The sequence below is a fragment of the Marmota flaviventris genome, chromosome 6 (assembly GCF_047511675.1).
Source record: "Marmota flaviventris isolate mMarFla1 chromosome 6, mMarFla1.hap1, whole genome shotgun sequence".
In the NCBI taxonomy this organism is placed as follows: domain Eukaryota; kingdom Metazoa; phylum Chordata; class Mammalia; order Rodentia; family Sciuridae; genus Marmota; species Marmota flaviventris.
The window spans coordinates 2,374,158-2,400,252 of NC_092503.1; the positions used below are offsets into that span (position 1 = coordinate 2,374,158).

General features: G+C 57.0%; 1 protein-coding gene across 1 annotated transcript in view; it reads left to right on the plus strand.

Annotated features, from left to right (window-relative positions):
- The first annotated feature begins 1,385 nt into the window (after nucleotides 1-1,385).
- The window catches only part of Rps6ka2 (ribosomal protein S6 kinase A2), a 242,718-nt gene continuing 218,008 nt past the window's right edge, over nucleotides 1,386-26,095 (plus strand). The window contains exons 1-2 of the mRNA XM_027939377.3: nucleotides 1,386-1,469; nucleotides 1,564-1,614. Coding sequence (XP_027795178.1) covers nucleotides 1,428-1,469; nucleotides 1,564-1,614 — 93 coding nt within the window. The 5' untranslated portion in view covers nucleotides 1,386-1,427. The remainder of the gene's footprint in view (nucleotides 1,470-1,563; nucleotides 1,615-26,095) is intronic.

Genomic DNA, 26,095 nt, shown 5'->3' on the forward strand with positions numbered 1-26,095 from the left:
TTCCCAAGGGTGCGCTTCTCCCCACGCTGTGTGGCTTCTCCCTCAGGCAGGGTGTCCGAGGTGCAGGCTGCACACAGCGGCTCTTAGGCCACGGGCACAGGCTGCCGGCCCCTGGAACCCTGGATGGCCCTTGCTGGCCTGGGGTTTCATGTCCACCTCAGGCAGGCAGGAGCTGGGGACACGACTGGCGCAGACGGCGCGCCTGCCAGAGGGGCTTTCTCATCTGGAGTAGAGCAGCTAGTGTCCCACAGAAGAAAGGGAGGGGTCTCCGGGAAGGAGAAGGGCGGCTGGCGAGCCCGGGGTGGCTCCTGGGGCCCACCCAGCACCCCGCAGGTGCACCACGGGAAACCAGCAGCAGAGACTGAGCTGCGGAGCTTGGTAGGCGTCACCCGGGGAGGGGACACAGAGGACAACCATGCCCAGCAGTGACTCAACCTGGGCGTCAGGTACGCAGCTGGAAAGCACCCCACGCTGGTGGTCTAGATCTGTCCCCAGGGCGTCTGTGGGTCTGGGCTGGGAACCTGTCAGCTTCCAGATGGTTCCAGTGTGCTCCCAAGATGACAGCTAGTGGCCAGGGCCAGACCTGGTGTGGAGCATTGAGGACGCGCTGCTAAAGCGTCTGCGTGTCAGCTGTGTGGGAAGACTGAGGGGCTGGGGCTGAGGACAGTCACCAGCAAGGCTCGGGCCTCTCGTGGTGGATTCCTGAGCTCCTTCTCTAACAGCACATTTTGGGGGACACACCCCAAAGTTCATGGTGTTGGTGACCTCCCAGGGCAGTCTGAGGCAGCAGAGGTGTGTCAAGTCCCCCGGGGTCCTCTGGCTTCATTCAGAACCTGCTCTCAGACATTGGAGCCCCAGCCCTCAGCTGGGAGTACAGGACGTGGACTGAGTTCTGGGTGGTTCTGCACCTCTGGCTGTTGGCGACCGTGAGCAGAGGGCTAGCGCGTAGGGAGAGGCCCTGCACCCAGGGCAGGTGAGACTTCCGTCCTTGAGCACTGAGGACATCTCCAGATCACCTCACGTCATTCTCGCCAGAGAGGCTCAGAAGGAGGGAGGTGTGGGGGATGTGCCCCGGGTGTGGGACTGTGACTCTCTGAGCCTGGGGTCCTCCCTAGGCCTGTGCTAGCACACAACAGGCTGAGGTTAAATTTACCCTCAAAGTCACTGGAGAATCATCCTGGATGCAACAGGAGTGTGGAAGTGACCTGAAAGTCCTCCCTGCTCTGCGGTGACAATGCAGGTGGCCGGGTGCTTGCTGTCCCCCAGATTAGAATCTTTTTTCAGTTGAGTTTGAGGTCGGTGATGGGGACATCGTCACTTCCTCCGGTGGTTTTAAAAGTTGCGCAAACGCTGCGAGTTCCCCTCTGTATCAGGTCTCTCTTGAGAGCTTCCCCACACTGGACAAGGACCCCCAGTCACTCAAAGGCATGTGGAGACTAATGTTCAGACACAAGAAGGCGGCAGGCAAGGTTGGTACCCGGTGCACTGCTGCCACGGGGAAGCCACCTGCCGCGGACACCTCCCGAGACTCACAGGTGCTTTCTCCTCCTTCTGCTTTTCCAGGGCAAAGGTGACGGGACCTCGGCAGAGACGCAGCCAGCCGCGGCCACAGAGGTGAGCAGTGTCCACGTGTGTCTCCCTCCAGGTGGTTAGAGCCCTCCCTGAGGTCTTTCTCAATCCCCTGGCTGCTTCAGACTGCCTAGAGTCTAGCCAGAGTAGCCATGGGCCACTTCTGGCAAAGTGGGATTCTGCATGGTGCCCCCTGGACACTGGGCACTCGGGGGCAGCCCGAGGGCAGGCGTGGGCTTGTGCACTGCAGGGTCTGCTGTGGACCAATGGGACTCTCGTCCTGCCAGGCCTGGCCTGGGAGTCGTATTTGGAGTCTGGGGCCCACTGGGGTGACCTTGGAGTGGTCTCATGTGCAATATTCCTTTAAGACCCCCATCTTGCAGCCAAGCGCCGCGGCACAGGCCCGTGGATCCCAGTGACTCAAGAAGCTGAGGCGGGAGGGTCACAGGTCGGAGAGCAGCCTGGGCAGCCTAGACCGTGTCTCAGAATAAAATGGAAAAGGTCGTCGGTGTAGCTTGACGGTAGAGCGCCCACATTTCAATCCCCAGTACAAAAAGAATAACAAACAAAAACAACGCAGAATCGTCTCCCCTGCGCCCTCCCAGCAAGCTGCCATCAGGTGGTGAGAGAGACGCCCAGGGAGACGAGCCTGGACCGTGGGCGGCCCCGGCAAGCTGGCCCACCCGGCTCAGACCTGGTGCCGGGGTGGACAAGGTTCTCAGCAGGAGCTTTTAGGCCCAAGGTGGATTTTTTAGATCAAGATGGATTTCTGCCATGTTTTGATCAGCTCTCTGGTTTCCGCTTTCAGTCTTTATTTTTCAGTGTGACCCAGGGCCTCGCATGTACTGGGCACGCGCTCTTCCCTCAGCTACCCCCCACCCAACCTTCAGGTTTTAATCGTCCCATCCCAAGTACGAAAGCTCTCAGGCAGTGCTAGGTTTGTTCCTGACCATCTGGCCCCATAATCAAGTGGGCCAGGAGGCCGCGTGGCCCGTACCCTGCGCTCAGGCAGGGGGACTCCGCTGGCTGGTCGGTCTCCGCTAACGCCCTGAGCGGCCTGCTCGGCTGGCATAGTTGGCATCCTTTTTGAAATAAAAGGCCTCTGAGAGGAGCACAAGTCCACCCAAGGGTACCTCTACCTGCCAGGGGGCTGCCTGGCCACGGGTTGTCCTCCACTCTGCAGGGAAGGAGGGTGGCCAAGGCAGGCCTGGTGGATCGACGCAGCCTAAACCTGGGGGACGGTGCTACTGGGCGGTTGCTGAACTGGAAGCCAGAGCCTCGGGCTCTGCAGACGTGCCCAGCACCTGTTGGGGTCTGAACGTGTTTCTACAAGTGCGCTCCTACGCTCTTCATAATGACTTGCAGTCACTTTTCAGAGTAGCTTTCCAGTTCATGACCTGTTCAGGAAAGAAATAGCTGCTTAAGCTGTAGATGGTGCTTCTTAGAAAGCTTCACTTGGCTTCATGCAGCCGTGTGCGGACCTGTGTTTCTTTGGGAGTTCCAAGTTCTGTTGTCATATGTATCATCACGTCCATGCTTGGCCTAGGCACTCCAAATGGGAGGGAGTTCTGGTATTGATTCCCCATTTCCTGGTCATAGAAATCAGCACGGGCCAAGGGATGGGTCTGGTGAGCAGTGATAATGGGTGTGCAGATGATGGTTGGTGTCGGTGCTGCTGGTACCTGCGGGAACCAGTGGCTCCTTCCAGGCGTTGTCGCTGAGGGCGGTGGTGGAATTGGGCCCTCCACGGCTGCACTCCAGCTCACCCTGGGCCAGGCACAGGAGGAGTCTGTCTGACGTTGCAGCAAGATGCTCTGCTCCCTTTAAGCCCCAAGGGACTTGGCCACGCTTTCAGGGTCACCCTGAGCTTGATGGGCAGGAGTGCCTTAGGTTTAGGGTAAAACCCACAGATTTGAGGCTGGGGATGCAGCTCAGTGGTAGAGCGCTTGTCCAGCATGTGCAAGGCCTTGGGTTCAAAAGGAAAAGCCCACCAATCAGCCCCAATGTGGCACTACCCTGAGGCACTGCGACGGGTGTGAAGGGGAGCAAGGGGCAGTGGCTTAAGTGGAGACTTGGTCCCCCTGCACTGGCCATGGCTTCACGCTCTCTCCCTCCCGCCCCCCTCTCCATGAGTGTTTCCAACAAGACGGTGAAATCTCAGGCCACAAGAGTATTCTACAACCACAGGACTGCAGCCCCCTCAGGGCCCCTCAGTGGCAGGCGCTGAGCCTGGACAGCAAGGGCTCTGCTTCCCCAGGCCCACGGTGCCGCTGCTGCCCGGCAGACGACTGCAGGTCTCCTGGGTATTTTTCCTAATAAACCCTGCAAATTGCCTCCAGTTTGAGAGCTAATTGACCTTCCCCTTTCCTATCTTGATTTCATTGTTTATTTTCTTGGATTCATAAAAAAGAAATTTTAGAAAAGAGACAAAGAAGTTTAAGATTCCAAAGGGAGAGTGCTTTCCTCTGTCCCCGGACCCACCTTGGCCAGATGTGAGGGCCTGGGCATTCTGCTGAGGAAGAGTCCTGGATTCCTCCTCTTTCCTCCCCGCCGTGGGGTGAACACACGTGCCCCCCATCATAGAGTCGCGCTCTTCAGTGACCTGTGGATCCGGTGGACCCAGAAGAAAGCAAGCACTTCCCACTGTGTGACACACAGGGACGTGGCCACTCTCCATCACTGTCACCTGGCCTTAGGTCAAGGATGGAGGGACAAGGAGGGCCTTGGGTAGGAAATGGAAATAGCCCTAAGGTTTGTCGTGAGGACACATGGCGGGCCCGACCCCTGGACACGCCCGTCAGCAGGTATGTGCCCACGTGTGGGCGTGTGCTGAGCTCGAATCCTAGTAGCTGCGCAGCAGTCGGCCCTTCTGCCAGACCCTGGATACGCAGTGGTCTGCGGACAGCACCTGGGCTGCACAGAGCCTCATCGCCGCTGCTGAGGAGCGGGGCACTGGGGAAACGCCCGTCCTGGCACCCGAGCCGATGGAGGCCGCGGAGGGTGGAGGCCGGGCCTGCAGGACGCGGGGCCATGGCGCAGCACCGCTGTCACAGACCCTTTCCGTCCCGTCTTCCCCCGCCACGCCAGCTCCTCTCCCTGCTCGAGGATCCGAGCGGTTTCTGTCTCCCTCTCTCCCTGGTCCTTCCTGGCCTCTTCCTGACTCCTGGGCACGGGACGCTGGCAGTGGCCGACGCCTCTTGTTTGCGTTGGGTTTTGTAATGTGGAGGTGGTAGCTGAAGCTTGGCCGTAAAACACAATCTGGTTTTTCAGTCGGCTCTTAGATGGGAGTCTCCGCTCCGGCTGGTGTTCATGCAGAAGCCCTTGCCAGGGCCGGCCTCTGACCCAGGGCTCCAGGTCCACTCCCACCTGGGGACTGGCTTGGATTGCCGAGCGGAGGCACCTCACGTGTGGACGGGCAGGGAGGGGCGCCGGGTGGTGGGGGCCTCCCGGTGGGTGAGGACCTCCGGGGCAGGTGGGGTCTGAGGGACGCTTCTGGAACAGGGTGGCAGCTGGCGGAGGGACCGCCCACCAGCAAGCAGAGACGACGACGTCTTGGTGGTTTCTGTGTTCCATGAGCCATGGCCAGAGGGAAACGCAGCGCCATTCCTGTGCTCAGGGTGAGAGGGGCCTGGAGATCTGTGGGCGCCGCAGCAGGACCCGGGGGGGGGGGGTGTACTGGGAAGTGTGTTCAGAGTCAGGAAGATCCTTTCATCAAAGCCAGACTTTCCCATTCCTTTGGGACGACTGGAGAAAACCTAGGCATTAACTTCAGGAGAAACTGTTGACCCCAGTTTATGGCATTTGCTCTGGCCACCGCCCAGCCCCCAATAAGCGATACCCCAGGGCTTAGAGACCCTGGGGAGAGAGAGACGCCCGCGGGCTCTCCTCGAGTTCCAGGATCCAGGGACCTCTCTTTTCTTCTGGGTGCTTTTCTATAATTTCCAAAGAAGTTTATGCTACGGGTACAGTGATCGTAGTTTGGCAACTCAGGCGAGGCGCGCCTCACCCGGGAGCATTAGGATGACCCGGCAGGCACAGGGCCAGGCTGCGGGGCAGATGGCACTAGAGTCTCCGTCAGAGGCCTCTGCTCTTCAAGACAAGGGCAGAGGGCTTCCCCCCGCTCACTGACCAAGCTGCCACAACTCACCAAGGTGACCTAAAGCTGTGGCGACGGCTCCTGCAGCCACCCACAGGAGACCTTCTGCCTGAGCCTGCAGTTCTCCTGAATCTCTGTCACAGCACAGCCCTAGGACATGACCTCACAAAGCAGGAGGGAGGACAGTGAGGTGGGAGGGCAGCGCACCCCACTCCCTTCCTCCATGGCAAGAGCAGATGGCCAGAGCCCGCACCCCTCGGCTGCCCAGCTGAAGGGCTGTGCGAGCCTCAGGCCTAGGGAGCAGGCGGCCTGCTGTCTGGACTCTTCCCAAGGCAGCCCGACGTCCTGCTTGGTTTAGGCCAGACTTCCTAAATCCTGGTGTTGGAGAGAGCTGGAGGACTGGACATCCATGACCCACTGGAAGCTCAGTGGGTTCAGCATGCACCGTTGCCTCGGCCCCTCCTGAGCCCCAGTGAGCTCTGCACGCTGAGCCAGATGTGAGCACCGGATGCCGTGGGGACGCAGCGTCACGTGCAGCACGTGGGAGGCCTGGCCTGGAGTGTCCTGCCAAGCCCCAGGGCGGCTGTGGACGCGCCTGCCAAGCTGCAGCCTGGTGACACTGTGAGCCCTCTTGGGCTCGGGGCTCTGCAGAGCCTGGCCTGAGTCACGGCTTGTCCAGGGGGTTATTTCACAGGCCCCGTGGCGGTCCCCAGCTCCGTGGCCTGCAGTGAGATGGGTGCTGTGGTTCTTTCCATGGGCTTTCACTGTGTTGACCGCCTTCTCTCCAGCGGTCCCCTCTTCCTGCCCTTCGTTACAGTCCTGGCTGCCCACAGTGAGGGGAGGACTAAGAAAGTCCCCGCCTGGAGCCCGGAGTCCTGCACGGCCTGTTCTTCCCCTGGGCTGTGTGGTCCGGGCCAGGGCTGGCCGGCAGCATGGGTGTCCACTAGAGAGAGGACCACTCAGGGGAAGCTTCCTGATGTCCTGGGCTCTCTGTTCTTTCCTCGCACACGTGTTTACACACATCCATGGAAGCCTGTGCGTGCACAGACAGATGTGCTGTGAGAGTGGCCGTGTGACACAGAGCGTGGTGTGCGCACGGACCCTGGTGTGGACACAGGTGTGACTGGGGCTGCAGGCCTCAGGCCCTGTGACACAGCCTTGTCCGTGGCAGTGAGCAAGACTCTCTGGGGGGTGGCTCACCGGGTTGGCATCAGGCCCCGTGATTAGGGAAGCACACTGTCCGGGGCTCCTGGACCTCAGTCGCTGGACGGGCTGCACCCTGGCCTGCAGCACCTTCTACCCACAGCTGCTCTGTCCCATCTGCCCTGGGGCATTGCCTGCCCTTCTTTCCAGCTGACTCCCTCTTTCCTCACCATGGTCCAGTCTTTCCCACCTGAACTGCCCTAGGACAGAGAGGAGAGCAGCTCCGCGCTGCTGGACCCAGCACCAGGGTCCTGGCTCTCACTGGCCGCATCTGCTGCCGAGCCCTCCCTGACCCCTCCTGTGGAGTGTGCTGTGACTGGATCCAGGCCATCCCCAGGCCATGTGCTGAAGCCTTGGGCACAGCTGTAGCTCTGCTGGGTGGTGGTGGAACCTTCAGCAGGGGGGGCCCAGTGGAGGAAGTTAGGTCACTAGGGCATGCCCTGGTTGGGACATGGGCCCCTGGCCCTTTGTCTCTCTTTGCTTCCTGGCCACCATGAGGTGAGCAGCCTCCTTTACCATGTGTTCCCACCATGACGTGCTGCCTTGCCCTGGGCCCAAAGGCAATGGAGCCAAGAGATCATATACTGAAACCTCTGCAATTATGAGCCAAAATAAACCTTTCCTTCTTTTTAAGTTGATTATCTCAGGTGCTTTGTTATAGTGCCAGAAAGCTGACTAACACAGAGAGGCTCCTCTCTCAGCTTTGGCTGTCAGGTTCTTCCCACCTTCCTCTTGCTCCTTCCCTGGGCTCCTTTCTTCACCTGTCACTGTCTACTGACCAAGGCCCTTCCATGCCCCTGTGCAAGGGCCTAGCACACTTCTCTCCATGCTCCCTTGCCCAGTGGGAGCGGTGCCCTCGCTAACTCAGAGTCCTCGGAGTTGGGGAACAGTGTGATAAGATGGTCTAAGAGGAAGCGTGGGTGGCCTGGTGTCAGAGCCGCACCCAGGTAGACATCACTTTTGGAACTCTCAGCACTTTCCATTACTTCTAGACAGACAGTAAGGATCACAACAACCCTGCTTTCCCGAAGTTCGTGGGAATGTCACGACTGGGCCATGGCATACCTAGACAGCCCTCTGACCTGTGGCTTCCACATCCACAGATGCCACGGATGGGGACCAAAAACATCCAAGGAGGCAACGGCCCTGGACTGGCACGCACGGCCTGATGGGCTTACGTGGCGCTCACCTGTGTCAGGGTCGCAAGTGACCTGCAGGTGACTTAGGATCCACAGGAGCATTGTGTAGGTCACCTGAAAAATCTGTCACTGTACACAGGGGACCTGTGTCCTTGGGAGTTGGTATCTGCCAGGGGTCCGGGAGCCACCCCTGGGCACAGGGCCCGTCTCTGACTCAGTGTTTGACGGCAGGTGTGCAGAGAAGGCCAAGTCACGCAGCCACGATTCTGGGACAGACACCGAGAAGGATGCTGGGTCCTTCCTCCTCGTCAGGGTTGGAGCACAGGCCCATCTCTGGTTGTGCCACGGGCTCTGGAGCCTGGCTTGTGCCCTGGATGTGTGCCCCTGATGTGTGAGCGCTTCCCGGTGCTCTGCCCGCACAGGAGGGGGACGGTCTGGCCGCTTTGTTCCCCAAGCTGTTTCCCAGACAGAACGTCTGCTCAGCGCTGTCTTCGCTCCCCTTTAACCAAGCCTTGCCCAGTGTCCCTCACGTTTCTGAGCGCCCTGCGGACATTGCTCATTCATCCTCCTGGCCACACGCAGTAGTGCCCTGGGCCTGCTTCCTGCCCGGGCACGTGGCCCTGAGTGACGGACCTGCTCTGGCTGAGAGGAGGCCCTTTCCCAGGGTGCTCCCGCTGGACGGATGCCCTCCACCTGCCGGGATGTGCTGGGGGCTTGCGTGTTCTTCCTGTCACACTGCACACCTGTTGGCTCTGGGTGGGACTTCCAGGGGCAGTGGTGGAGGAGGACGGCCTTCAACTGTGGCACAGGGTATGAGTGGACACTCCAGTGTGTCCCACGAGGAGGAGGGTGGGAAGAAGAGCGTGGGGGAGGCCGGCCACACCTTGCTGGTGGCCGGAGGAGGTGCACACCACACCTGTCCTTCCCCACAGGGGCCCGTGGCACTGTGGTCCCGCTGGCCTGTCTCCCCTGGCTGACCCCAATGACACTGTCCTCAGCACAGGTCTGGGGTGACACCAAGTGGCCCGAGGTGGGGAGACACAGCGCTGTGGGTGGCAGGAAGACATGGCCCATTTGCAGGCTCAGCTTGGTGGCTGACGGGCCATCATGGAGCCGTGGTGGTTGACTCCCTGGGCCTCAGGGGGACCATTGTTATTCTGGTGCTGGAGTGTGGATGCCCATGTGACAATAGCGAGTCCTTTAATGCAGTGGCTGACAAACATCGAGCTGTTTTTGACAATAATTTCTTTAAAATGTGGCTGGAGATGAATAGGCCAAGGTCATTTGGCAGCTCCCGCGGTACAGAAGGAAAGGCCGCTACGTGGGGTTGTCACCATGGCAAAGTCCCATCCACAAACTTACATCCACCTGCAATTACGTCCCATTAAAAATGAAAGGTTGCCGCCACAAAGCCGCCAGCTCTGTTGTGACCAGAGATCACAGGCCCGTCTGCTTGGCTAATGCACCTTCAAAGGCACCAAGTCCTGGGAACCACCTGTTAACTGTCAGGGACCTTCTCACTGAGTGGCACCGGGGAACTGGGAATGCAGCTGATCCTGTGGGTCCCTCCAGCCCCCACCTGCTCCTCTGCTTTCCTTTCACACATTTCCCAAGTCAGGGCTTGAGAAGTGGGGAGAAGAGTCGCCGGGAGCTTCTGCTCCCAGCATCCGAGCAAAAGGGGTGCGGCAGGAAAGGCCCACGCCCGCAGCTGAGCGCTTCAGGCTGCCCCAGGACTTGTGCTCATCTAAGCCACGCGAGCTCCCAGGAATGAAAGAGCTCAAAGCCCCGAGTCTGTACCCAGACCTGAGTCTGCGCTGTGGTGTCCCCGCCTGGGCAGTGTCTGTTCCCTGGGTGGCAGTCTCCATCTCTGACACTGTGGAGGCATGTCGGGCTTCACTCCGGCTCCTTCTTTGGGGTGTTACAGGGTCATTTCCTAAGAAGCCTTTAATTTTAGTATGTTGTGCACCAAAGTAAACCCACTCCCCTCTCTGCAGACACCCACGGCCAGGGGACAGTGCTGTGACAATGTGTACCACTTCCACACGTGAGATAAGCCTGTTTTCTAAGGGGTTGAATAGGTCACAAATAGTGAAAATGAATGTTTTTCTCCCAGCACTGGGGATTGAACCCTGGGATGCTCTACCGCTGAGTTAACCCCAGTTTTTATTTCTGAGACAGATCTTGCTGCCTTGCCCAGGCTGGCCTTGAAGTTGCTGTCCTCCTGCCTCAGGCTCCTGAGTCCCTGGGACTGCAGGGTGTCACACACTGGCTCTGACAGAACTCAACCTCCAGGCATCTGGAAGCCCCAAGGAGGGGCACCATCTGCCTGAGGCGGGTGCTTGGCCTTCAACCGTGGCACCGGGTGGTGAGCGGACGCTCCAGTGTGTCCCTGGAAGAGGTGATCCCAGGGTTCTGAGGCCCAGGCCTTCTCGAAGGGGGGTGTGAACTGACTGTAGGGAACTGGAGCTGGGTTCAGCCACTGATGGTGTGACCAAGGAGGTCCAGGACGGTGACGTGCAGGAATCGCCCAGCACCAGATAGGACAAGAGACGGGGGTTGGTGAGGACAGGCAGAGCGTGTTTCTGGCCATCTTCCCATTCCCCATGGGTCCACTGTCAGTAGCTGGAAGCAGTTAAGACATTTTTGAAAGCAGGAGTTTCCCTCTGTTGCCATAGCCGTCCTAAGAGAGACAGGGTGTGTGCACGGGCGTGTGCGTGTCTCTGTGGTGGGGTCCGGTGAAGGAGGCCACCTGATGCAGGGTACAAGCCAGAGCCAGTGCTAACACCATCCTTGCATAATCACAGGGCGGTAGGTCGCCCACCATTTTATCCACCTTCTCTCTGTTAGCACCCTTTATCTAGTCTAAGGAAGCAGGGAGGCGTGGTCCTGTGCAGCAGAGGCAGGTGGCAGCCTGGCCTGTCACAGGTAGAGGGTGCGTGTGGGGAGGCTCATTTGATAGTTCCCTGTGCGTCTCCAGCTCGGTGGGCTCTGCCAGATGTCGCACTAACCCTGTTAGGATTCAGAGGAGCGTAAGTAGGTCTGCACTTAGAGCTGAGGACTGGCCCGCCTGGGGGCTGCTCTCTCCTGGTTTTCCCCTTTCTTTCCAGAGTTCAGAGAACTGGGTTTGTCTGCAGCCAGCACCTCCACCTCCCTGCTAACGCCTGCAGGGTGGGGGCCTCCGGCTCCGAGAGGGGGGCGAGGGGGAAGGAGGGGCGAGGGGGAGGGAGGGGCGAGGGGGAGGGAGGGGAGAGGGGGAGGGAGGGGCGAGGGGGAGGGAGGGGCGAGGGGGAGGGAGGGGAGAGGGGGAGGGAGGGGAGAGGTGCCGGGTGCTGGCTGCCTGGTGACAAGCCTGCCACGCTGAGGGAGGTGATAAAGGAAGAGGCGGCCACCGTGGGTAGAATGGCTCCAGCCACACGCCAGTGGAGCCCGTGCCCTGGCCCTTGACAGACAGGATGACCGGGCTGCCGCACAGAAAGCTGCAGAAGCTGTTTCTCAGAAAGGTAAGGGAGTGCGGCTGGGAAGGGCCTGGGAGCGCCTTTCACTCCTGCAGGGACTTGCCAGAGTGAGAGGGCTCAGCCAGGAGGGCCCAGGAGAGGAGGAACACCAACTTCTGGGCAGAGCACTCTCATGCCCCTTAGATGGGAAGGTGTGCCAGGGGGCAGGTGTGCCAGGCGGCAGGTGTGCCAGGCGACAGGTGTGCCAGGGGGCAGGTGTGCCAGGCGACAGGTGTGCCAGGCGGCAGGTGTGCCAGGGGGCAGGTGTGCCAGGCGGCAGGTGTGCCAGGGGGCAGGTGTGCCAGGCGGCAGGTGTGCCAGGCGGCAGGTGTGCCAGGCGGCAGGCGTGCCAGGTGGCAGGTGTGCCAGGCTTCAGGCCGCAGGTGCTCCCGCAGAGCAGGGCATCTGTGCAGGCTCTCTTCCTCGTCCGCTCTCTGGTTTGGACTGTGCTGGAGCCTCGGTAAACTTGATCTTGTTCTTCAGTGGCCTTTTCCCAAACACGGGCAGGTAACGCAGTCCTGCAAGTTAAGAAGTAAAAAAAAGAAACGGTGGCAGAGGTGGTGACAGAGATGGTGCTCACCGAGAGGCTGGTTTCTAGGTGGAGAGAATCAACTCATTACTATCTAACAGTTTACCTTTAAAAATTCTGTTTGCTTTTTAAAAATGATTTGCTACTGTGCTAAAATATACACACAGGATGTGCTATTGTAGTCATTTTTATGTGTGTAGTTCAGGGTCATTAAGCACAGCCACACTGCGGCCATCACTATCGTCCACACTTAGAACCTCATCTCCCAAACTAAGAGCCTGTCCCCAGTGGACACTGGTTTCCCTCTCTTGCCCCCAGATTTGCCCATTTTCAAGCTAACAATCCACAAGAATTTTCTGTCACCTGCAGTAAGAATGAGTCTGTCCACAGTCCAAAGTGTGAGAGCACCTCCATCTATTTCCGGGGCTTATTAGAGAATTACTTCTAATCCTTGTTGCATACTTCTTTTCAAAAAGGGAAAGTATCAAATACCCTTTGAAAAGTCACTGCACACCCAGGGAGACTTGATTTGTGAGTCTTAACCTTTTTCAAAGAACTGACTTCCCAACTAGGCGCACACAGCTTTTCTTAGTGTGAGGAGACGTGTTCCGACTTTCTGGTGTCTGGGCACAGCTCTAAGGGGTATATGCTTAGTTATTTGCAGGTTTATGCTTAATATTCTTATGTTTGTAGATCTTTGCACATGAAAATAAAGTTTAAGGGAAGTTGTGTTTCACTTTAAAGTAAGTCCTAAAACAACACTTGCAATGACTTCATAAGGTGAGTGAAAGTTGCCTCTATCCACTTTGGGGGTTAAGAATGCTAAACCCTGATGACTTAAGAGGCATGGCTAGACTCAGAAGCACAGGCAGCACACAAGGCCAGTCCTAGCACTTGGGTCTGTTTCACCCTGGGGACGGCTTCTCCTATGAGTGCTTGCTTTATTAAGGGAACATCACGTCTATGGGAGAATTAACACCTCATCTTTCCCCAAAGACTTACAAAGCTCAGCATATTCTCTGCAAGACTGAAAATAAAGGTCAAGTGCCCAGGTGGAGGTGAGGAAGAGGGTTCAGGAGGGAAGGCAGCGCTCAGCCTGAGGTCGGACCCAGTGCACATCCAGGGCTTATGGGGGGACACATCTATTTCCCTGTCTGAGCCCCAGGAGGATGCCCCCAGGGGCCTCATAGAAAGGACGCCCCACAAAGCCCAAGGCTTCTCCTGAGCTCCCTCTTGCTAGCTCTCCTCCTGCTCTGGGCTTCCTACATGGCCCTAAGTGGAGTGGCACGTCCCTCCTCGTAGCAGTAGTCCCCTGAGCAGGCATCTCCTGGCCCCGGGGCCTGCCATTCCTCAGAATCACAAGACCTGTATCGTAAACACTGGACGTTGTTTTTAAACTGGCAGATTTTGTTCATTCAAGACCTTTCCCACGTAGGCCACTTGGGAACCCCTGTCCTGTGTGACGAGTGCGCCCAGCGCGTGGCCGACTCCCCTGGAGGTGGGGTCTACGTGGCTGGGGCTCTGGGGCCAGTTGTCCAGGGAGGGGTGAAGGACAGAGCTGAGCTGCAGACAGAATCCAAGTGTGCACAGAGACATCTGCGTGCTGGGTTGGCGGATGTCTGGCCAGGTCTCTCCTGAGCTTCAGAGAGGTTGCCACCTCCATGCGGGGAGTCCTGGAGCCTCTGTCCCTCCTCGTCACTGAGCCGGGACAGCTGTGTGGATTTCCTGTCTCGTGGCTGCTGCTGCTGGTAACTGTCCTGGGGTGGGAACCACGTCAGCAAAGGCGGGCTGCCTTCTGCTGAGGTGCAGCCCACCTTTCTGCCCGCAGGCAGGCCGTTCCCGCAGAGGACCACGCCACCACGGGGTCCTGTGGCTGGACTCATCTGAGCCCAGGTGTTGGCTCGAAACACAAAGTGATGTCAGAGAGACAGCCGGTAGGAGGCTGGTAAGCAGGCCAGCTCGGAGCCGGTGGCGTTTATCTCAGGAGGGGACGTTTGTGTTTAGCAGGAGACAGGAAAGGACCCCCACAGGACTGTACCATTGTGGGTCTCTACAGAGCCCCACTTTCTGCAGTTATGACTAGAGCTTTGTTTGTAGGGGTTCAGCTCAGCGTGGACACGGTGGAGGGCCACCCTGAGACCAGAGCTGCAGCCCTCCGTCCACCTGGGGGGCTCCGTGGACACTCACTGTTGAGGTTTGATCTGTGCCTGGCCCAGCAGTGCCACCAGGAGAAGGAAGACGGCCTCTCTGGTGCTCGAGCCCAGCAGCACGCAGCCCTTGCCCTCCCCTGGAGGCAGCCCGCAGAGTGGGGCCGGCGGAGAGGTCTGCCTCGGGCCTGCCTGTGGGCTGCCACCTTGCCCTGCCTTCCAGAGCCCGAGCCACACAACGGCCGGCAGCTGGCGGCAGCCCGAGGTCCGGGCCAGCAGAGCCATGCAGAGGGTAGGAGGAGAGTCTGTCTTGGGGCAGAGCATGGGAGCTTCAGAGCCAGAGGGGTCAGGCCACCATCGCCCCAAAGTGTGGGCTCTCTCTGGTCCAGATTTTGCCAGGAAACAAATGACAACTAATACAGAATTATTGGAAACTGGGGGAGAAGATCACCCGAGATGGTGTGGGGAGCAGAGGGAGAGACCAGAGGGAGAGACCAGAGGGAGACCCGGGCTCCAGTCCCGCTTCGCCCTGGAGAAAGCCGACTCTCTTGGCTGCGTCTTTCTGTCTATGGAGAGGTCTGAGTTCTCATACCAAGACTCGTCCTCGTTGGTGACAGCCTTAACCGTCATCCTGGTCTATCGCCTGAATTAATCTGCATACTTAATAACCATTGATAAACTCACTAATGTCTCCTTTTCAAACCACCATCTCCCTATGTTTTTACTGTCTTGTGAGTAAAATCTTTCTCTCTCCCTGAAGACTTACTCTGTTTATTCCCATCTGTCTCTGTAGACCTAAGTCTGTCCCCTTGTTACTGAATCAGAGGGTTCTTGAGGCACCCAAGCCTGATATCCTCTGATCCCGGGGGAGCTTCATGGATATGATTTGGGCGTGGGTTCTGCCTGTGGGTTTCCATCCTGTAACAGATGGGCCCAGCATATGTAGGTGCTGCTGTTTGAAATGCAGGATCCCAGCCGGGCTCGGCCAGGGAGGCAAGAGACAGGTCTTCCCACCCGACCGCTGTGCAGGGTTGTGCTCTCAACAGCCCACAGTCCCGGAGGGCAGGCGCCCCCAGCTGTTGGTGTCTCATACTTGAAGTGTGTATCTGGTCCTTGTCCTGACACACACCTGCTCACATCCTGGACTCTCTGGAGAGGTGAGAGTCTTTGTAGGATGAGGGGACATGGGCACATGTAGGATGAGGCCAAGGCAGGACTGGCCAAGGCCTAAAGGTTGAGCTCCTGTGTGATGGAGCCGCCACAGAATCTCAGAAGGAAGGGGTCTGGCGAGCCTCGGGGTGGCTGAGGATGTGCGGGGGCCGAGGCGGCGCCTGGAGCGGTCCTGGGAACTCCAGCTGTCCCATTCCTCTGTGGCCTTGTGAGCCGGTCAGCATGGCGTCTGGGAGCCACTGGAGCAGATTACAGACCCAGGAGGGGACTGTGGGGACCTTGGGCTACAGCCTGTCAGGCAGAAGGGAAGGGCTGTTGGGGGGAAGCCCGGGACTGAGCCCCCCCCCCCCCGTGGCGCCCCCAGCTCTGGGTGGAGTGTGAGAAGTGACCGGCTGCTGTTCAGCTCCAGGGCTGCTGGGGGAGCACCTGCAGGTGTGGTGACAGAGGACAGGGCACCCTGGGCTTTCTGCTGTCCCTGTCCCAGATTTTAAAATGTGGCAATAGCCTCAAAAGGGGAGTTTGGAATAGGTCATGTGACTAAGAGGAGCACCCTGGACCGGTGGTGTCCCTGGCTCAGGGCAGCAGGCGCGTCCCAGCCACTGGCGTGTTCTCCAGCCCTCCCCACACGCCGTCGACCAGCTTCTTCACTGACGGAGAACTTGCAGGGCCCAGAGGAGTGCTCAGGGGCCACAGTGCCTGCAGGTCCGGCAAGGGCTGGCACGGCCTGGGGACCAGAGAGGCCAGCGGCCAGCGCCACCCTGCACCTTGCCCCTGTGTCCTCCCTGGCAGGGAAGTGGCAGCAGGGCCATCCATCCTCCCCAAGACAGGCCCTGTTTCCTGAGCCACCAGTTGTAGGGTAGGGGCTGCAGCTTTCTTGTCTGGAAGGTCATTTCACAGAGTACCAGGACGGTTTGGCTGGCCCAAAAGTGCCCTTGGGATCTTAAGCAGCCGGAGGCAGGGAGAATGGCCTGCTCCCAGAGGGCCACCTCCGAGCAGCTGCGGCCCACACTGCCCTGGCCCCTGCCTCTCTAAACAGACACTGCACAGGGTGGAGACCTGGCACTGGGGACTCAGCCGATAGGGGTGACTTGTGCCACCAACCCGAGTGCTGGGGTCCTAACCCCAGGACCCCAGAACATGACCGTATTTGGAGAGACCTTAAAGAGGTGAATGAGGTAAAATGAGGCTGTTACGTGGGTCCTAATCCAGCTGACCACTGTCCTTATCAGCAAAGGACACAGACACACAGGGACAACTGTGGGAGGGCACAGGGAGAAGATGCTGTCCACCAGCCAAGAGAGCCACAGGAGCGACTAGCCCTTTCGACCTTGACCTCAGACTCGGTGCCGACACCTGGGAATAGTGCCTGTTGACTCCATCCAGGAGGAGGGGGCAGAGTGGCCTGGGGTGTGCTGGGAGCAGTGCCAGTACTTCAGGAAGGCGGTGCACGGTGCCAGGGTGCCACCCCATGGCTCGTCTACAGCCAGGTGGCTCCCGTCACTCCCCGACAGTGTGACTGTCCACTCTGCAGCTTCTGGCACGAGTGGGCACAGAGCTAAGGTCTGGAGGGGCTCTGGCCATGTGTTGCATGAGTGCACAGGCGTGTGTGTGTGTGTGCACGCACGTGGCCTTCGCCCCTGGACCTAGGAGACCGTCACTCCTGGGCAAGCTCTCATCTTCTGGCCGGCCCCAGCTTGGCTTCTGCAGGCCCCTGGGGACAGAGGCCCTGCACTGTTCTTTCTTTAGCCTGTCACCATAGAGCTGCGGGTTTTGAAAGGCGGGAATGCTTCTGGGCTCTCATTACTGCCTCGAGGGCTTGGCTCCTGCCCCATGAGCTCTGGCTCCTCTGCGTGCTGGTGGCAACAGTTAGCAGCTGTCCCCAGGCTTCAGTGTGTCCACAGCATGGCAGCATGGCCCATGAGCCACCTGCAGCACAGCAGGCCAGAGGGTGCCTCAGAGGGTGACACACCGGGAGGACACAGTGCCTTTGCCTCTCCGACAGTAGCCCAGGGACCCGGCCGGCCCCAGGAGGTCCCCGCATCTGCAGGAGGGTCTGTCCTCGGAGACTTTTTAAAAAGGAAAATCCAGGTCAGTGGACGGAATTTCATGAATGCAAAGTGCCCTGTGAGAGGGAGAGGTCCCCTCAGGGCTTGGTGTGATGTAGGTGCTGGGGCTGCTTTGGGCACGGGGAGCTGTGATTTCTGTGGTGTCCCAAGGTCCATGCGAGACACTTTGTGACTGAAGCGGTTACTGGGAAAAGTGCTAGAAACTGGCTGGAAAAAGAAAAAATGCAAACCTACACTTTGCTCACTCTGCATTTCTGCTGCTAAGGAGACGGGGCTGCACTCGACTGGCTGCCATGCCGCCCTGATGCAGGCCTGGTTGGTCACTTAAGGCCTGTGAGTGAAGGAGGAGGGAGGAGCAGGAGAGGATCCCTTTTGCAGAACCCACGGTGCACAGCGAGATGGATGGGTCGGGTGAATACGGTGTCTTGAGATCCTCACGTCTTCACGTGCATGTCTCAGTGGACCTGGGCACCAGGGCCCACAGCAGCTCCCTGGGGCCGGGTCACAACTGATGGGCTCTTTGTAGGTAAGCAGCACTGCCGCTGGGCAGCTCCAGGCCAGAGCAGCTCTCCAGTGTCACATGTGCAGGGCATCGAGTGCCTGTCGATTGTGATTTCTATGTTACATGCCCATTAAAAACGGCGGTACAGCTAAGCAGCTGACACTCCAGGTGGCCAGGTTCCGACTTGCTCTTTAGACTGTGGGGCTGAGCTGCTGGGTCTGTGTACCCAGGGCGATGATCTCCACCAAGTCCTCCTGCCTGGACGCTGATTTGCTGTTGGAGCCCAGGACAGTGCAGGGGCCCTGTGAGCTTGAGATCCCAGCCCACACACAGGGTGGTAGCAGCTCCGTCCTCAGGAAGCGGGGCATGCCTAAGGTCTCTCGCCGGCCACTCCTGAGCCCAGCTGGCTCACCTGGCTGCAGGGGCTTGAGCCAGCTGCTGGGGACATGCAGATCCAAACAACAGAGTGCTGTAGCTGTGGCCACTCACTCTCGCCCCCTTCAGCTTCAGAACCGTCTTTGGGGCTGGCGTTGGCTGTTCCGTTCCACTTCTTGAGCTGGGCCGGGCGTGCCCTGGAGAGAATCCCAGCCCCCCGCTGGGTGGACGATGACGGCCTCTCCCAGAGCCTTTGGGCACAGTGATGCCTGTCTCCATTCCAGGAACCTCCTGGTCACATGGGGCCCTGGGTGAGAGTCAGGCTCCTTCCTCAGAGCTCACAGGCAGGGACACACTGCAGTGTCCTGCATACCAGTGACAAAATAAAGAAAAACTCCTGCCCAGGGGTCAAATGAAGTAGTCGATTAAATGGTGCAGTGAATCGAATAGTGAACTAGGTAGGCGTCGTGAGTTACAAAAAGACACGGTGTGGGATCTTTCTGCATCCAGGAGAGGGACAGCACAGGAGAGTGGGTGTCTGGGAAGGAGGCTGAGGGACAGGGACCCCCTGCCCACCACGTCCCAGCAGAGCAGGTCCTGCGTGGCTGCCGCTCCGGGGAGTGCAGGCTCACCACTGTTTTGTCTGCACTGAATTCTCCCCGTCCCCAAGAGAAAAAGGGGACACACAAAAGTGATTTGCCAACAAATGTGTGCCCTGCTGTTGGTGAGAACCAAGCTCTGGACTCCTTAGGACTATTCAGGGACCCTCCCTGGGAAGGATCCTGCCATAAGCCTTCCCTCTAAAAGAAATGTTTTTGCATACCATCAGGGAATCCCCACAGCATTTCTCCTTGAAGACAGCTCCTCTTGAGGCCCATCTGTCCACAGGCTGCCGTGCAGACATTCTGGAATCCCCATGGGCAGTGTGTGCCGGACTCTCCTGATGGCCCTGCTGGTTTGGGCATTAAGGTGCTCAGACCGACTGGTCTCTCCTGGGGCAGCTGATTGTCAGCACAGTGTTGGTGACACCAGCCCCTACCTCAGTTGAGATGCATCATCAGGGGCCTTCAGTGTCACCCGCCAGGCATGTTCACCTTTGTATGTCCCCTTTTTCTCTTTGGGGGAGGGGGAGAATTCAGTGCAGACAAGCCCAGAGGCGACTGGTGTTCCACCTCAAGTGCACACACAGTGAGCGAGCCCCGCCAGCCGGGACCGCGGCCGTGCGCATGTTCAGAGCATCGCAGAATCAAGCTGATGCCCCGGAGATGCTCATGCCACCCACCCACCCAGGCCCTCGGCCACCACTGGCTTGGGTTAATTCTGTGATCCTCTCACCCACGTTTCCCATTTCATAACACGTATGAGCGACGTGTGCACAAACAACGTGTGAGGATGGCCACGAAGCAGCTCGGGCTTCTGAAGCCTCCCCTGTGGAATCGTGGTGCCCCTGTCTTTTTGCTGATCTCCTGTCTGTCCCCTTCCTGACGCACTGTCACTGTGTCTGTATTTTGGCTGTTGACTCCTGACAGAAGCTCACCCACAGAAGTTTCTTGCAGGTCCATGTGCAGGTGTGGAGTCGAGCCATGACGCACGTACGTTCTCAGTTGTGGGACTGCCCAGGACTCAGGGTCTGGATGCCTGCCAACAGCAGTCTGCAGACAGTTTGATCTTGCTGACTGCAAGTGGAGTGTCCAGATGCACATTTCCCTGTCACCGGCCAGGTTGGTGACCATTCACCCCTCTCTTGTTTTCCTGCGGGGTTCAGTTGTTCAGTGACTGCTGGCGTTCTTTATGACTTCTGGAAGTCAATGCCTTGTTGGGATTCTGCAAATACCATCAATAGTTTTCTTTCTTTCTTTTTTTTTCATTTATATATGACAGTGGAATGCATTACAATTATTATTACACATGTAGAGCACAATTTTTCATATCTCTGATTGTATACAAAGTATATTCACACCAATTCGTGTCTCCTTACCTGTACTTTGGATAATAGTGATCATCACATTCTACCATCATTAATAACCCCAGGCCCCTCCCTTCCCCTCCCACCCCTCTGCCCTGTCTGGAGTTCTCTATTCCTCCCATGCTCCCACTCCCGATAGTTTTCTGTCTTTAACTTTCCCTGCATGCAGGGTCTTTTGGAGTAAGAAAGTTTTTAAATATTTAAATCCATCTATATTTTTGCAAGTTTTGAATATTGTTTAAGGTGCTTTCCCCGTTTATGAACCTAAATGCTGGCTGTTCTTCTGACCTTGAACTGTTGTTCTCAATGTGATTTTGCACGTAGTGTGGCACAGGAGCCTAATTTTTTTTTCCCGTAGAAAGACAATTATTTTTCATGGATCAAATGGACAGCCCATCCATGAGTAGTCTGTTTCCCTGCAGCTGCTTCTGTTAATACGATTCCACTGGTTTTAGGTGTTCATTTTAGGTGCTGTGAGCCCCTCAGCAGTAAACAGATGATCAAGCTGAGGATTGTTCTGGAATGAGGCACTGGTCGGCGTGCTCATTTGAACCATGATTCCCAGCAACGCTGGGTAGTTCCACTGGTTTCGTGGTGCCTGGAGGGGCGTTGGGTCTAGAGTACAGCAGGTCCCTGATGTCCCAGCACACCCTGTCACTGTGTGCAGTCCTGTCCTGTGGTCTGTGCAGACCAGAAATGGCCAGGTGGAGGTCCCATAAGTATTTATGAATGAGTATGCCCTGGAGGGAGAGGTGAGGGAGCTCCCACGGCTGAGTGGAAGAATGCAGTGGGTTTGAAGTAGTGGCCATTTTATGGAGGGGGATTGGGTTCACTCTGACCGTTCTCTTGCTACCATGAGCACAGGGGAAGAAAGCCATGAGGATCCAGGTGCCCATGCACACCGAGTTCTTTTCCAATTCAGAACCTTTCCAGGATGCGATGGCCTGCGTCCGTGGAGAGTGTGCTGATCACTGGAGATCTCCAGGAGGGGGCTGTGTCTGTGCAGAGTGTGGAGGGTAAGAATGTGATCGGCCTTGATGACTGTGGCCGTTCCTGGACCTAAGGTTCCTGACCCAGTGACAGCCTCTTTCATCCTTTGCAGAACACACAGTGTCCATGCTCCCTGTGCCCACCAGGGCCAAACTCAGACGTAGAGCAGAGCTTGTCCCGTGCAGTGGCAGCTGCCAGCCTGGTCTCCCGGCTCACAGGCTGGATGCCAGGGACAAGCCCGAGGATCTTTGGTGGGAAGAGGGAGTTTCCTCTGGCATGGAGGCCTGTGCCTGCCTGTGAGCTGCTCTCGTGCAGGCTCTAGACCTTGCGGTTTTCCTGGGTCTCATATTCTCCTCTGCTCAATGCATTTTTGCATTCCAGCTTCAGATTTCAAGCTCTTTAAATATAGAATCACACCATGAAAAATGTCAAGGGAAAGAGGAAATGTTAACACTGTTGAAGGCGTTGAGTGCAGACAAGTAGATCTGACTCAGCGCGACGCTCGGCCTGTCAGGAGTGCTGTGAAGGTCTGCAGCTCTTGGAAACTGTATTTCTGAGGCAGAGTGTTTTCCCCTCTCTCTCTCCCTTTAAAAACAACTCTTGGGTTTATTTTTCTGCAGTCTCCAGGGAAGCAGGGCATTGTATCCAGCTATGTAGATTTTTTTTAACCCAGGAGAGTTATATGCTCTTTCATCTGTAAAATGGAAATGATGTTGGTAACTACTTCTAAGGCTTTGGGGACAGTTAACAGTCCACCTCATGAGGCCACATGATGAAGGCACCTGAAATTACAGTGTTCCCTGCGGCCACTGAGGCCACTGAGCACCTGGTCCCCATGGAGTGCCATGCTTGAGGTCTGCCGGTCCCCTCGCCACGGCGCTCCACTCAGCTCTGGGGAAGCCCTGCCTGCAGGCCCTCCCCTTCTCTCTAGCTGCCCTCCGGGCCTCCCTCCAGAGCCCCCTTCCCAGTACCACCAGGCAACGGACGGGGCAAGTTTACCACTGGGTTTCCAAAATGCTGAGGGACTTTCTGGAGAATGGACTTTGCACTGTGGAGTTGGAACTCTGTGGAACCATGTGCAATAATGATGTGATGAATAGAGACCCCCTGAAGGAGCAGGAATGCTCGGCAGTATGCCTGCCCGTGTTTGGTGATAAGGAAGATACCGCGTGTGCTTGACGTGAAAGGCAGGATGCGAGACGTTCAGGTACCGTAACCTGGAGATGCGTTCTAGCCGGGCTTGGGGGTGGACACAGTGGCTCCACCCAAGGGAGCGAGACAGAGTGTGTTCAGTTTACTCTGAGGGTTTTTCTTTTGCAATGGGGAATTGTGCTTTTTTTAATAAACAAAAAAACAAGGTTATTTTTCCTTGTGAAAAAGTAAATAATGAACAGAGTAAACTAAAAGGGACTTGAGCTCCAGCTCTGCTCAAGTAGAGTGTTCTACTCAGGAGGGGCAGACACGCCGGAGGTACCTGCTGCAGGTGGGGCCCAGGAGACCTACTTGCCCTCAACAGGCTGTAGGGGGCGTCTAGGGCTGTCTTTAGTGCCGATGGAGAGCAGCAGACTGCCTGGCCACAGCCATGTCACTCTCTGAAGGAGCTGATGGCCACGGGAGGAGGGAGGACGAGTGGTCCCTTGGTGCTCTGCTGCACAAGCCCACGGGGCGAAGGAGAGCAAGCTGGTCACATTCCAGTCACCACCCAGACAGCTGCAGGGGATGAAGCCAAAGCGAGCACCGTTTATTAGGTAGAGGGGTTGGTGGCCTTGCAGATTCAATTGCTTCTGAGTCATCTCACAAGTGCAGCCTCTATTGGGCAACAGACGAGAAACAACCTTGATATTTAGTATCTTAGGATTTCAGAGAAATAGTAACTGGGAGCCTGCTTTGTGGCACCTGTCTGGTGGCTCTGCCAGCCTCAGCCCTGACCTGCCTCCTCCCCAGGCCCTCCTCCTTCCTCCCCCTCTTCCACATTGGCTCCACTTCAGAGTTTTGCCAGGATCTTTGTCACTTGGGAGCCCACAAAATATGTTTCTTACAAGGCACTTGCTGCAGTATGACCTTGGGCCACCTCACTCACACCCATTGCACTGGGTTCCTAGAGCCATCCGCGGCAGCATTCCCCTAAGAGGAGGGACAGTCCATCCTGAGCATGTGAGTTATCAGTTCTCCTCTGCAGACACCCAGGTGGTTCCTGGTTTTGTTTTGTGATGTTTGCTTTTGCAAATGATTTCTGTGCACACATTTCTTTAGGCATATGTGTGAGACTCTCTCTGCAGCACGTACCAAAAGTGCACGGCTGGGGGTGGATAAGTGACCCTGTCCGTCTTTCCCCACACTGCCCGACGGTTTTGCAGCATGGATAAGTCTAGTGACCTCTCAAAGGTGGTTTCCATTTGATGGAAATTTAACCTAAGGTGATCTAGCCCTGAGCCACATACCCGGCAGCTGACTGAGAACTAAGTGAGTAGTAGCACAAGGGCATAGACACCAAGTTTCCGAGTTTTTAAAGAAGACTCCTCTCTATTTAAATGAGGTTTCCTGGTTGCTGCAGTGAGAGGAGATGAACTCTAAGTCTGCAACGTTATTATCCTGGGTATGAAAAGACTGTCAAGAGGAAGGTGAGATTGCTTCATATTTCATGAGACAAATTTAGACAATATTCAAATGCCTCGATGGAGAGATTGTTTTATAAATAAACATGGCGTTGCTGGGCGCCAGCTCCGCCTCGCTGCTGTCAGGCGCTCTGTGCCGGCAGCGCTGCTTCCCCGGGAGTGACTTGCAGCACCAGAGAGCAGGCAGGCCACCAGCTGCTCCGGATGCTGCCGGCCCAGAACCTGTGTTTAAATTCATTATGTTCCTTGGTGCTCCTGGCCAACGATGGCCGAGTGTTTTAATTGGCACATAGAAGAACTGACGGCAGGACCCTCCTAATTACTTTGCAGAGATGGCTGTGCCTGCGAGTGCACGGTGATTATGCACGCTGAAGCGGAGGTGCTGAGGGGTTGCTGGCAACTTGGTTTTCTTTCCTGGAGGCTGAGTGGAAAGGAGACCCACTTGCCTTCCTTTAAATAAGTGGCCCATAGGAAGAAGATACTGGGGCCCAGTTGGAACACTCCCTCCATGCTGCTTAGGAGGGGGAAGTAGACTGAGTGCCGGGAGTGGTCAGAGAGAGCTGGGGACCAGCAAGAGGACCAACCGTGGCCGAGGCCTGTGATTTCCTGCAGCTCTGCCAGGCGCTGTCCTGCTCTCGCTTCGCCTCCTGACAATCCCAGCTCTGTGTTCTGACGCCGTGGTGCCAGGCCATGTGCCCCTGCCCCCAGGGGGCGGTGCCCCGCGTTGTCTGAGGAGCAGCACCTCTGCCTGGGTGTCCCACCTTCCTTGTGACCCAAACCTTTGAGGTAGGGACACATCACAGGGTGTGTGCCAACACATCACAGGGTGTGTGCCAACAACGACCCCAGTTCTGTGGATGCACACTTTAAAAGTATGATATGTTAATAATATGTGATTTGATATGAACTACTTCGGTTCTTTCAAACTTCAACAGAATATCCCAGAGTCTGTCCAGGGATGTATAAGGTGTCTCACCTGGGCTTTGGGCCAGCCCCTAAAAAAGAAGAGGCTCCTGCTCATTACGTGAGCGCCCTCGGGAGCAAGTGCCCCAAGCTCATGTGAGTTTCAGGGGAGAGAGACCGATGGATGGGAATGACAGGGGACGTGGCAGAGGCGTGTGTTATAGAAACTCTAGATCCTGGCCAGGGAGGAGCACCAACACGACTCTGGAAAACCATGTTTTTATGAGCACAACTAGAAAACCCAGTGGTTTGCATCACAGAGGAGCAGGGCTGGGGACCCTGCACCCAAGCCTGGGGCTCCCCATCATGAGCTCGTCAGCAGGCAGAGAGGCGGGGCGACGGTTGTGGCAGTGTTTATTTTAAACCGCTGACAAGAATTCACAGAATCTGCTGAGACCAGCATGGCCCTGAAAATAATGCAGCTCACTCCAAATGACGCTACAGCTCTTCAGCAGCTCACTCGCGTGACAGGACGGGGCTATGTGTGGCTGGAGCTGAGCAGCGCCTCCGGAGCCTTCAGGGGTGTCTGGTCAGAGGCGCGTGCGTCTGCTCTGGAGGGGAAGGTGTCTTTGCACTGGTGTTTGCCTGCAGCGTCTTTGATTTGGGGCAGCGACCATTCACCGACAGGAGCGCAGGACCTGCCCCGTGGGAGGTGATTTGGGAATCTGCCGAGCATCACCTGGTGCAGCCCAAGAAATCAGAGGTGGATGGCTCTTCCTGCCCTGGAGCAGAGCCCCTTCAGACAGGACCTGCTGCTACCTGCAGCTGACCATGGTCACCTCCCAGGAGCCATCTGCCTCAGTTTAGTGTGTCTCAGGCTATTGCTTTTGTTACAGACCGCAGATTTTCACACGCATCATGTGAATTAAGATTGTAAGTTTGTGAGAGCATCTTCCATGTGCTAGCCTAAGGGCATGTTTATGTCTACAGAAACATGGGGTCACTGCCCATTTTTACAGTTTTCTCTTGGGCTAAAATGCTCTTTCCTGGCAGCTTCTGGAACCAGGCTCTTTTGAATACTACAGGGCTCTAGAAAACCCACCAGCTCCCCCAGCCCCTGGTCTCCTTCTCCCCCTCCTCACCTGCACCCACCTTCAGTTGGGTCCCAGTGTAGCATGGAGCGTGGGGGTGAGTTCTTTGTTGCTTGAATTTGGAGAATAAAATCCATGGACACAGGGTGAGAGTGAAAGAACAGGATTTATTAGAATAATAGAAAGAACGCAGAGCTCCCAAAGAGGGAAGGGTCCCAAGAGAGGGATGCCACAGAGTGG